The 13572-nt window shown below is 41.7% G+C and overlaps 1 protein-coding gene across 10 annotated transcripts in view; it reads right to left on the bottom strand.

The window, feature by feature from the left end:
* The window catches only part of Abl2 (ABL proto-oncogene 2, non-receptor tyrosine kinase), a 95130-nt gene that overhangs the window by 28975 nt on the left and 52583 nt on the right, over positions 1-13572 (bottom strand). For 3 of the 10 annotated variants that reach the window (XM_087580857.1, XM_087580858.1, XM_087580864.1), the window contains exon 1: positions 2460-2607. In XM_087580857.1, the coding sequence (XP_087436983.1) occupies positions 2460-2571 (112 nt within the window). In that variant the 5' untranslated portion in view covers positions 2572-2607. 10 annotated transcript variants of the gene reach the window in all.

Below are 13572 nucleotides of genomic sequence, written 5' to 3'. Positions count from 1 at the left end.
TTACATCTGTAGTGGCTTCTCCTGATCTTCTTCTGTGTATATGAGCATGTAGGCACACATCTGTGTGTGTGTGTAAGCTGGAGAATTACCCTCTGTGTTATTCCTCAGGAGCTACCCTCCTTTTTAAAATAAGTGTGTCACTGGCCTAGGACTCAAGTGGGTATACTCAGGCCACCTCCCCAACACTGGAATTCAAGTGTGCCACCATGCTCAGCTTTTAAAATCATGGTTCTGGAGCTCCAACTCAGGCCCCTGTGCCTGAGGGCAAGCACTTCACTGAAAAGCCTTTCTCCAGCACCCCTCCCTCAGTCTTCTCCTGACTGGCTGACCCCTCACTTTTCAGCACTAAGTTCCCCGTGAATTTTCCTTTGTGTGCTCTCCAAAGAGTACTGCATTAATCCCTTCTCTCTGAAATTCTTTCCCAACCACAAAATGAATTCCTTATAGATAACAACCATTTTTTCCCAAAAGTTCCATACTCTGTACTCAAGAGCTATAAGTTATATGATACTCAACTCATAAAAAAAAAAAAGTAAACAACAGGAAATCATCTCAGCACTGAGGAAGCACATGCAGGCAGATTTCTGTGAGTTCCAGGTTCCAGGCTAGTCAGAGCTATAATGAGTACATGGTGAGACCCCCTTAACAAAACAACAACAAATAACAAAAAAGCAAACTACCCATTAACTAATGTTTGTTGTTGTAAATTTTAAAGCTATGGGAAGAGTTGGGGGAATTCCTGTCCTCAAAACATTTCACCCAGGAGAGTTAAGTAATATATTCAATATATAATCAGCAGATACACAAAAAACTCTTCTTAAATTTTTAATAAATTTAATAAAAGCCAATCAGTAGTACCCCTTAGATGAAGTACAAGGCACAAGGTTAATGTCATAACCAAGAGAAAAGGCCCAGAAGAACCCAAGCCAAGGAGACCGACCGTCTTTCCGTTCCTTGGCTTGGCCGTCACTCCTGTCTCCGGCTGTTACACAGCTTCCTTCTTTCCTTCCTTCCTTCCTTCTTCCCACTCACTCTTTTGTTCTGTACAACAAGTTCCTGTCCAAACTGTCTGCACAGGATATCCACAGAAAACATCGTCCTACCCTCTATTTTCCAAAAGGAAAATATCTTCAAGTAAAAATGTCCCAATTCCAGCTGAGACCAAGACTAAGCACAGAGTTAATGAATGATCTTAGCTGCAAGGCAGGGGGGCGATGAGCAAAAGAAACAAGAAAAGGCAAACTAAAGAACAAAGCACAAGCAAAGGGAACCCTGGAGCCCCTGTCTATGTCCTGTTCGCCACCAGTTAAAACGGGCAAGCCCCATGAGTCAGATGTACTGAGCCCAATTCAATGTCAGTGTGTGGGCTAGAATGTTAACTTCTGAACAACACAAGTTAACTCAATCTTTCAATTAACCACAGCAACAGCAGTGGACTCTGAGGATCCCACAGCAACAGCAGTGCATTGTGAGGATGCAGAAAGAAGGCAGCAAAGGGCCCCACACTCTACTGAATTGTGCAAAAGACCCAGGGAACAAATACTTTGAGAAACAAAAAGTTTGTTATCTTTTCTATTGATACATTTATAGGACAACACACACATACACATACACACACACACACACACACACACACACACACACGCACACACACACACACAACAGCAACATATAACCTATAACAACCTGTAACAATACAACTGAAATACAAAATACAACTGAAATACAAATTCAAATTTGAATATTTAATGTTTAGCTTATAAAGCACATTTTCAATGTTTTCAATGTTTAATCAGTCACTTTTTTATCATTCTCATTATAGATTTGTCAGGCAGTAATCATTTCCTCAAAGTGTTTTCATTATTTTATATTACTTAACATTATTTTAATTTGTATATTCTCTAAGAGGCTAATAATTTTTAATATCTCTTTCAAAAACTGTTTTAGTTGGGAATATATTTGGTAGTTTTCAATTTAGCTTTAGTTTTTCAATCAAGATGTACATATAACATCATTTTATGTATTATTCATGTTCTTCCGTTCATTAAGCATTTATTAAAGGTCTAGTATGCTGCGTGTACTGGTTCATGCCTTTACTCTCAGTTCTCAGGAGGCAAAAGCAGGCTAGCCCCTGAGTTTGAGGCCAGCCTGGTCTATACAGCAAATTCTAGGAAAGCCAGTGAGACAGTGAGATTCAATCTCAAATAAAACAAGACTGAGCACTGTGGCACACACTTAACTCCTGATGCTGGCTGGCAGTGGCAGGCAGATCTCTGAGCTCCAGAACAGCAGAGGTTACATTGTGAGACCCTGCAACCCCCTCCACCAAAACTGAAAAGATAAACAAGCACACTAACAAGCCATGTAATCTTCACTGACCACAGCGGAGACTACAGGAGCAGATAACCCACATTTCATTACTGTGTTGTCTCCCCCATCCCAGCCTCATCTCTACACACCTGTCACGTGGGCCACAGGCAACTCAGACACATCCCTGCCTGGGCAGGGAAGCAAGGTGTCCTGGTCTCTACAGTGACTGCTTGATGGTAGCTGAACAGGTCCCAGAACCATGCCTTTGGCCAAGCAGCCTGAAAGTTACACTGCTCTGAATAGAGGAGCCGTAAAATTCCACAGTGGCCAGCAATCCATACACGTGGGACATTACTCACACATTCAGCAGCCAGAAGGAACAAAGGGCAAGTTCACCCACAGGGGTGGAGACCTGAGTAGGGTGGAGTCACTCCAAAACCTCAGGGATCCGGGCTGGGTGGTACATAGGCTATTTCAGTCACACAACAGTAACCATTCAATAATACAATCAGCTAAAGTCAGTAAGTCTAGAAACTCCAATCCCAAGGAGATAAAGGGTGAGACTGGTCAGTGCTTCTTCCTAGGAGAAGCCTGTTTATAGTACACCACCAACACTTGGAAAAGACAGGAAACGCCTAAAGAGACTCATCTTTTACATCACTCCAGTTAGTTCAAGAAACCACAAATCTGAAGTCAAAGAAATAGCTACAGGGTGACTCATAAACACAGACAGAAGCAGAGAGCAACCAATTGCCTTCCCTAACAAATGGCCTGTGTGGCTCAATACAGGTAAAGGGCCTGGCACAGTGCTGAATTGTGAATGCTGACACTTGGAAAGGCAAAAGCCTAATTGTGAGTATAGAACAGAAAGTTACATAAAATTTAAGACCTTAAAATCAGAATGATTTATGAGACAAACTAGTAAAGTAAGTAATGAATAACTAAACAGTACAGTCGACGAAAATAATTCAGAGAATATATGGGGGCACACATTTTTAACACCCTTGCTTGGCTACGTGGAAGCAGGAGGACTGAAAATTCAAAGTCAGCCTGTGCTACAGAACCTGTCTCAAAAAACCTCAACCACAGCACCATAGTAATAGCACTTACAATAAGGTATTACAAGTAATAACACTATAACCGTACTGCAGGAATGTCCACAGCATTGATTATTAAGTACTAACTATATACCATCTATTTAGGTCAATAAAAGAAACACTAAAAAAAAGAAGAAAAAAAGAAACACTAAAAATTATAGGAAACTATGACCTAAATACCTACATTAAAATAAAAATACAAAAAGGGGGATGGGATAGGAGCTTATGGCTGGAAAACCGGGAAAGGGAATAGCATTTGAAATGTAAATAAAAAATATCCAATAAAAAAAAGGGGGGGTTGGGGATTTAGCTCAGTGGTAGAGCGCTTGCCTAGGAAGCGCAAGGCCCTGGGTTCGGTCCCCAGCTCCGAAAAAAAGAAAAAAAAAAAAAAAAGGAAAAGAAAAGGAAAATACAAATTGTATTTACCATTGCAAGGGAAGAGCTGACTCTGGTATGTATAATCAACAACAGTGCCCAGGTTTTCAACAAAACCAATCTTTACATGGCTACTGTATCCATATCGTGGGGAAGTGAGAATTAAATGACTAAAGGCTACTTCAAATAATGACTCAATTTCAAATACCAGGTAAAATTTCTCCAAATGATGACTCAGAACTTCAAATACCAAGTAAAATTTTTCTTTCTGGGGATTATAAAATTCTCTGGGAGAGTATCTCCATAATTCATGTTCTGTTCATATACAGAATCTATCATATAATTTATTATTCAATCAGTAAATCTACTTAAACCATCAGTAACTTTACAGTGTGCTCTTACACTATAAAAGAAGTAAATGCATAAGCAAAATGTGGTATGTGCATATAGTGGAATACTACTCAGCCATAAAAAGAAACAAAATTTGATATATGTTACTATATATATAGGCTTTGAAAGCATCACAAGAAGCCAGACACAAAAGGACAAATATTTTATTTTATAATTCCATTTGTATAAAATAGCTTGACTTTCTTTCATGTAGATACAAAAAATGTAAATAAATTTAATGTTATAGAATTTATACTTTATAGTAAAAATTATTACTAAAGCAAATTTTGTTATTTATATTTTATCATGATAAAAATTAAAATAACTTGGTCTCCAATATCATTTACTGTATTAAAACCAAGACATTTTAACAATAATTATTAATTCTAAAATATCAAATCCATTATCTGTATGAATAACATTTTTATTAAAAATGACATTTTCAAGAGACAACTGAAAGAGTAGCATTGTGGTTTAGCAGCACCATGAAGCAAGAAAGTGTTCTATTGAAAAGAAAGGGATACTCTGGGCCAGGAGTGAAAGAATCTTAGCAGGTATCCTTGAGTGGGGGCAGGGAAGATCCTCAGAGGCAACCCCACTGAAGCAGAAAGGGAAGAAGCTGGAGTGTGGAGAGTGAGTGTGTGTGTGTGTGTGTGTGTGTGTGTGTGTGTGTGTGTGTGTGTGTGCGTGTGTGTGTGTGTGTGTGTGTGTGTGTGTGTGATTGCTGAGGACGCCTGAGGCTGACAGAGCAAGCATTTGAGGATTTAGAACTCTATTCCAATTACAAAGGGAAAACAGTGAACTGCCCTGAGCAAGGAAGCCATGTGGTCTGACTTCTCCACCACACTCTCCATGGCTTGGGAAGAGGGGTCATTACACAGACAGGAAAGTGAGAAGCTGCTGGGACTCAGGAGGAGTTAGCCTGGAGTGACGACAGCAGTGCAGGCAAAGACAGAGCAGATGGACTTAAAGATGCGCTTCACAGATGGAAGCCAGGGGGCTCAAGGCTGCTTAGATGGAGCAGAAGGAGGAAGCAAAGGTTTCAGGCTGGAGAATGTGGGTAGGAGCCATGCATACTCAGAACGCGTCTGATGAAGGCTGGAGAATGTGGGTAGGAGCCATGCATACTCAGAACGCGTCTGAAGAAGGCTGGAGAATGTGGGTAGGAGCCATGCATACTCAGAACGCGTCTGAAGAAGGCTGGAGAATGTGGGTAGGAGCCATGCATACTCAGAACACGTCTGATGAAGGCTGGAGAATGTGGGTAGGAGCCATGCATACTCAGAACACGTCTGAAGAAGGCTGGAGAATGTGGGTAGGAGCCATGCATACTCAGAACACGTCTGATGAAGGCTGGAGAATGTGGGTAGGAGCCATGCATACTCAGAACGCGTCTGAAGAAGGCTGGAGAATGTGGGTAGGAGCCATGCATACTCAGAACGCGTCTGAAGAAGGCTGGAGAATGTGGGTAGGAGCCATGCATACTCAGAACGCGTCTGAAGAAGGCTGGAGAATGTGGGTAGGAGCCATGCATACTCAGAACACGTCTGATGAAGGCTGGAGAATGTGGGTAGGAGCCATGCATACTCAGAACACGTCTGAAGAAGGCTGGAGAATGTGGGTAGGAGCCATGCATACTCAGAACACGTCTGATGAAGGCTGGAGAATGTGGGTAGGAGCCATGCATACTCAGAACGCGTCTGAAGAAGGCTGGAGAATGTGGGTAGGAGCCATGCATACTCAGAACACGTCTGATGAAGGCTGGAGAATGTGGGTAGGAGCCATGCATACTCAGAACACGTCTGATGAAGGCTGGAGAATGTGGGTAGGAGCCATGCATACTCAGAACGCGTCTGAAGAAGGCTGGAGAATGTGGGTAGGAGCCATGCATACTCAGAACGCGTCTGATGAAGGCTGGAGAATGTGGGTAGGAGCCATGCATACTCAGAACACGTCTGAAGAAGGCTGGAGAATGTGGGTAGGAGCCATGCATACTCAGAACACGTCTGATGAAGGCTGGAGAATGTGGGTAGGAGCCATGCATACTCAGAATGCGTCTGATGAAGGCTGGAGAATGTGGGTAGGAGCCATGCATACTCAGAACACGTCTGATGAAGGCTGGAGAATGTGGGTAGGAGCCATGCATACTCAGAACGCGTCTGATGAAGGCTGGAGAATGTGGGTAGGAGCCATGCATACTCAGAACACGTCTGATGAGTGAGTAAATTTAGAAACACTTAGATGCACAACTCTGAAGCTCAGAGACAATCTTGGGCTGAAGGCACCAACATTCATGTGGAAGTTCAAGTCAGGACTCAAGAGGTTGGTGGCCAGATAGCTCAGCTGGTAAAAGCACTTGTTACCAAGACTTGGGAACAAGTTCTACACAATAAGAGAGAACCAACTCCCACATGCTGTCTCCTGACCTCCCTGTACCCTGACCAGGCACATCACCCCCACCCCAAATAAACAAACAAATAAATTGGGGCTGGAGAGATGACTCAGCAGTTAAGAGCACTGACTGCTCTTCCAGAGGTCCTGAGTTCAAATCCCAGCAACCACCTGTAATGGGATCTGATGCCTTCTTCAGGTGTATCTGAAGACAGTGTACTCATATACATAAAATAAATAATTCTTTTTAAAAGTAAAAATAAATTAAGACAGGAGCTGAGGAGCTATCTCAGTTGCTAAGTCACTCATCATACAAGCAAGAGGACCTGAGTTTGATCTCCAGAACCCACTTAAAAGAACTAGACTGGTGGCACACATTTTAATCCCAACACTGTGTCCAATAAATCTTTGCTGAGAGGTCAGACCTTGCTTTTCCTCTTTTTATTATGTAGAACAGCAGATAAAAAGAAGTGGTCCTGCAACCTAGATGGTCTCACCATGCTGTGGTGAGAATTTTGGCTTAAAAACCCAGTTATGTTATGTAAGTATGTTTTGCTTTAATCCCGGATGTGGGATATGGGGGCTGCTTCGGTTTGTCCACAGCCTTCAACTATGACTGCCTCATGGTCTAGGAAGGGCAAGATTTTTGCCAGCTGCAGATAAGCTTAAATTCTGGGGGACCCCAGAGAGGGAATCAATGGCAGAGCGCCAAGAAGGGCAAGCAGAGGTGTTGTGAAGGGGAGGCTGCTGCTGGCCCCTCCTGCTATTATTTGCGGTTGTTGCAGATGAAAATGGACTGGCCCCAAGGGATTCTATACCCCTGATCCGCTGAGAGTAGCCAAAGATATCTACGTCCCCTTTTCCCTCAAACCGTCTTTCTCCTCTATCCAGTGCTGGGGGACTGGATTAGGGTGGAATAAGGGTTGAAAGGGAGAGAGATAAAAAAACGATAAAGTACGTCAAAAACCATGCGTACACCACGCCACCATTACCTGTAACCTGGGCCTTACAGGGTAAAGACTGTAAGGTCACTAGAGCTTGCTGACCAGCGACCTAGTCTAAAACAAGGCCTTCAACACCTGAGGGACAATATCAGACGCTGACCATGCATGCATGTATGTATGTTACATACACAGTTTATGTTCACTCAATGTAGTTTTTTTCTTTTCTTTTCTTTTTTTTTTTTTCAGAGCTGGGGACCGAACCCAGGGCCTTGCCTAACACTCTACCACTGAGCTAAATCCCCAACCCCTCAATGTAGTTTCTTAGCACTATGAATTATATGCTAAAGTGGTAAGTTCAGGATCTGAACAAGATATAGGGGAATGTGGGTAAGCTATTAATATTTCAAGCTGAGCATGGTGATGTAGGCCTATAATGCCATCTTCCCCAAAACTGAGGTTGACTAGGTAAAAGATAAGGACTTACATTTGAGGCTGTCCTTTGATTTCTACACATGCACCCAGTACACCAAGAACACACACACCATACACACAATACAGGTTTTTTAAAAAAGCAAATAGGGAGGTCTGGTGGGGGGTGGGGACATCCTCTTGGAGACGGGGAAAGAGATGTGGGATGTGGAACAGTTGGAGGGTAGACTAGGAAGGTAATAAATTTTTAAAAATTGAAATATTTATCGGATTGCTGAAGAGCTACACATCCAGTTCTTTGTATTTGTGGGTTCTATATCCTCAGATCCAACTGTCGATAAGGTACTGGGGGTATGAGGTACCAGGGAGGAGTGAGTATACATGTTCACAAAATCTCCTCCTCTGCAGCGATCACAGGCTCTGCACTCTGGAATATTCTACGAGAACTCACGACGGACTGGTATTTGGCTTTCCACACTTACACAGCACAACTGACCTCTCACCTAAAGCTAGAAATGAGCACTACAATTCCGTCTTTCCCATGAGTGAGGAGATGGTAGGGATTGAACTTTAAGCAGGAGTAAAGCAAAGCAGATGCCATAGGAGAAATAAATACAGATCAATATTCCTTACGGTTACTAATTTAAAAACCTTTAATAAATTTATAACAAGCCAAATCCAACAGCAGGAAGGCAAGGTTCAAAGAACATAAAATCAATGTGACATGTTAACATAAATTAAGAAAAGCATGATCACCTCAATGATTATTATTTAGGAAAAATTTAAAACAAGCATTCCCTGATTTAAATATGATTATAATTATTTAAATGATGCTTTAAAGCCATGCCTGAAAGAACTATTTCTAGTTATGTTTAGCAAGGATATATAGTAATAGAAGCTCCATTTTACTGAGTACCTATCACAGGTAAGTCTGAAGCACAAGAAGTTTATCTGTGAACAGCCCTGTACCGAATCCCCTGTGAACATAAGTGAGTGGTAGGTAGTGCTTGGTGACTGAGTGACTGAGCAGACTCCAGCTACATTCCCTAAGTCTAAGGACAAGTTTTACCACTCGCTCTATCTCTAGGACAGGACCTTTATCAAGTAGGCATTACTATTCTTCAATTTCTTTGTCCATAAATGAACAATACAAGGGCTGGAGAGATGGCACAGTGGCAAGTTTGCACATATACGAGGACCTAAATTGGGGTCCCTGACACCTACAAAAGAAGGTATGGCAGCACTGCCTGGATACCACCCCTGGGAAAATAGACACAGGACAATACCTGGGCTTGCTGGCCAGAGTATCTAGCCAGATCCATAAAAATCAAGGTTGAATCAAAGACTGTATCTCAGTGAAGTGGAAAGTGATTGAGGAAGGTACCTGGGGACAAACTCTGGTTCTCTCTCTCTCTCTCTCTCTCTCTCTCTCTCTCTCTCTCTCTCTCTCTCTCACACACACACACATACACACACACACACACAGAGATTCTTACACAAAAGTACACACACAAATAGACAATACTATATAGTCATTACTCATAAAAGTAACACAAGAATTAAATTATATATGTAACAAGAACTAAGTAAGATACTATATATAAAGATCTTAAATACACACACACACACACACACTTTATTGATAAAGACAGAATAGTAGAAGGAAAGATACAAGGGCAAATTGCTCCCAGCTGAGAATCACTGACTTAATCTTTGTTGTAATCCTACAAGATTCAGGGCTTTGACAAAAAGTAAATCTGAGTATAGTTACTCACAATCATTGTTCACTCTTTGAACCCACTGCAAAAAAAGATCCACAAAACAGCTTTTTACTAGGAGGATGGATTCTTACATTCCTTTTTATCCTTCTCTTCAGCTACTGATAGTGCTTCCATGTAAGTAGCTTGTACGGTTGTAACTTGAAAGCTTAACTAGTGCTGTAATATAGCTTATAAAATTTCACCATAAACAGATGGTTCAACAAAGGATGTTCTGGTTAATCCTGGTTGGCTCCAAACTTATCAGAATCGTTTTTAGTTGTTTATTTGTTTTGTTGGGTTAATAAAATCAAAGAGAATGATTCTGTGGGGTGGTTACCTGACTTCAGTGCACAGCATAATCACCAGGGGAGTCTGACAGAAAATGGGTATTACTACATCTCACTCTGGGTTTCTGACTCACAGCCAGGAACAGGACCTAAAGATGTACATTTCTTTTCTTTTTTTAAAGATTTATTCATTTATTATATATGTGCACACTGTAGCTGTCTTCAGACACACCAGAAGAGGGCATCGGATCCCATTATAGATGGCTGTGAGCCACCATGTGATTGCTGGGAACTGGACTCAGGACCTCTGGAAGAGCAGTCGGTGCTCTTAACCGCTGAGCCATCTCTCCAGCCTTAAATACATTTCTAGTACTGCTCCAGGGTAGTTCCAAACTTTCAAACCAATGCCTAGACCATCCTTAAGCAATGGGGTTATAAAGTCATAAACTGGGACTGAAGACCTAGCTCAGAGGCTAGGGGCATAAACTTCTCTTGCAAAGGACAGAGTTCAGTTCCCAATACTCAGGCTAAGTGGCTCAAAATCACTTGTAACTCCAGCTCCAGGTGATCTGGCATCTCTGGCCTCTAAAGGCACCTGCACTTAAATGTGTGCATGCACACTCCAATGTACATAAACACCTAACTAAAAATAAATCTTTAAAAAATAGATCACAGGGCTGGAAAAATGGCTCAGTGATTAAGAGCACTGACTGCTCTTCCAGAGGTCCTGAGTTCAATTCCCAGCAACCACATGGTGGCTCACAACCATCTGTAATGGGATCCGATGCCACCTTCTGGTGTGTCTCAAGACATCAACAGTGTGCACATATAATAAATAAATTTAAAAAAAAGATCACAGACACCTGCCACCACATAACTGCCCTGCAAGAGGAGGAAGATATCCAGAGACCTGTTGTCCACCATGCCATGTGGTCTGGTCTGGAAAAGATGCCCAGAGTCATGTCCTCCTCCACCCCAGTACAGGTGGGACAGACACACAAACGCCCACCTGCCCTCATGCCATGCAGTGGAGCGAGAGAGGAAGAGCTCCATAGACCTACGCGCTGCCACGCCACTCAAGCTGACTGTAGACATCTAGAGACCTGTTTGCTGCTACACCCTGCGGTTCAGACAGAGGTCACCCAGAAGGCCACCAGCCACTGCAGTGGGAGCCACTACTGGAGTATTCCCACATTAGAAAAATGAACATTTTCAATTCATACAAAACCTTCATACATTTTTTTAAAAAAAGTTCTTTTCCAAACTTCCTCACACTGGAGCTGGAGAGATGGCAGAGGAGTTAACTATGAGCAACTACCTGTACCTCTAGCTACAGAAGATCCCAGGTTCTTTCTCTTCTGGCCTCCCCAGGCACCTGAATACATGCAACATGCAAACACACATACACACATACACAAAATAAAAAAAAATTAAACTTCAAACTGGAAAAATCTGAATGTCATTAATGGATCAAAGACTACATGCAAAATTTGATGCTCATCTGATGGAAAGCAACCAAACAATTAGAGGAACACACCACCAACACACTCAAGCTGCCTATTCTCAAAGCACTATGCTGAGTTCCCAAAGAAGCTGTCCCCAAAAGGCTATATAGTATACGCTTCCATTTATGTGACATCTTTGAAAAGGCAAGACTGTGGTGGCAAGAATAAATCAATGGTTGCCAGGGCTTCAAGACAGGAAATGTAACTACAAAGGATTATTACTTGATGACTATTCAGTCTCAAGGAGAGTCCAATTCTCCAGAGTTTTAACAACAATGTCTTCTAGGGTCAGAATGGTTCTATTACTTGTGAAACATGAATCTGCAAACATTAGAGTCCATTAGTACATGCTAGGTATGGTAGCACATGCCTGTAATCCCGGTACTTAGGACTGATGCAGGAGAATTGAGAGTTTAAGATCAGCAAAGGAGATATATATATAATATATATATATCTCACATATATATGTATGTATATATATATATTAAGATGTCTCAAAAAACTAAGAAAGCAAATAAATAATTTCATAGAATTATATAAAAAATTCTACATCAAAAATTTAATGAAGAAAATAGAATACAAAGTGTTAAAAGTTACTGAATGGTTTTCATATCAGTTCTATGAAAATTGAAAATACTTTAACCAGCACATCACAAAACACAAACTTTACAATTATCTACAATCAGAAATGTACAGCCAGGGGTTGGGGATTTAGCTCAGTGGTAGAGCGCTTGCCTAGCAAGTGGAAGGCCCTGGGTTCGGTCCCCAGCTCCGAAAAAAAGAAAAAAGAAAAAAAAAAAAAAAAGACATGTACAGCCCACCCCGGGGTTTAAACTCCATTTATTTTAGATATAAATAACTTTTGTTCATAATTGTAAAGCTTTTTAGTGGGGGCCTTACTGGGGTGTGTGTCTATGTGTCAGAGAGAGAGAGAGAGAATTCCACACAAAATATATGTGGAATTCAGCATTCCAGGATCTTTTCATCTTAGCAGAAGTGCATCACTGCTGTAGTACAGGCAAAGACAATGAGCTATCTAAGGGATGAGAGGAATGCGCCAATCCTCTTTCCCCCACGGAATTCCCAAAGTCAATGCAGCCAGCACCTGGTACAGTGACTTCAATGCAAGCTTGAAGCTGACATTCCTAGGGAGGGACTCACAATAAACCTAGATCATTCCCAAAGATCTAGAATACACTCCTGTGTAACATAAGCAGTCAGCTGTTTCACTGAAACTGTGGAAGCATGCAACAACTGTGTGTTCTCTCTCTCTCTCTCTCTCTCTCTCTCTCTCTCTCTCTCTCTCTCTCTCTCTCTCTTGCTCTCACAGCCCCACACCATACCACAGCTTCTGTATATAAAATGCACATGTCTATGTGAATACAAAAACCAAGTCAACCCAGTGTCTTAGTTTCTTTTCCTGCTGCTGTGATAAAATACCCTGACAAAAGCAACTTAAGGGAGAAAGGGCTTAGTACACCACACAGGAGAAACAAACTACAGCAGCAGGAGCCTGAGGAGCTAGTCCTTCCCATCACATCCATAACTGTGGGACAGAGAATAATGCATAAAAGCATGGTTACTAGTGCTCCTGACAACACGAACTGATCTGATAACTTGCACAGGGGAAAGCTCACAAAGCCCACTCCTAGGTGAAGAGCTATAGGCAATCAGTGGATGCTGAGAAGGGGAGAATCTGTTTTCTCCCAACATCCGGTGGTCAGCTCTAAATACATGTACTTAAGAGCAACACTAAATGGACTCAGTGGGCTCTGTGTGTGTGTGTGTGTGTGTGTGTGTGTGTGTGTGTGTGTGTGTGTATGTATATGGTATATGTAATAACAACAACTAAAGAAAAGAAGGTCATGAATTTGAGACAGAATAGAGGAACATGGAAGGAACTGGGAAGAGGTGGTAATGGGGTAAAGAATTCATTTATACAATTCTCAACAAATTAAAACTGATGAATCTTCTCATATCAATTACCAATACCAATACAATCCCTCATGGATATTCTCAGAGTCACTAACTTTAATGCAGACAATTTCTCTTGCCTTTTATGTGTCAAGTTGACAATACTAACC

The sequence above is a fragment of the Rattus norvegicus genome, chromosome 13 (assembly GCF_021556685.1).
Source record: "Rattus norvegicus strain SHRSP/BbbUtx chromosome 13, alternate assembly SHRSP_T2T, whole genome shotgun sequence".
NCBI lineage: Eukaryota > Metazoa > Chordata > Mammalia > Rodentia > Muridae > Rattus > Rattus norvegicus.
This window is presented reverse-complemented; position numbering and strand designations above follow the sequence as displayed.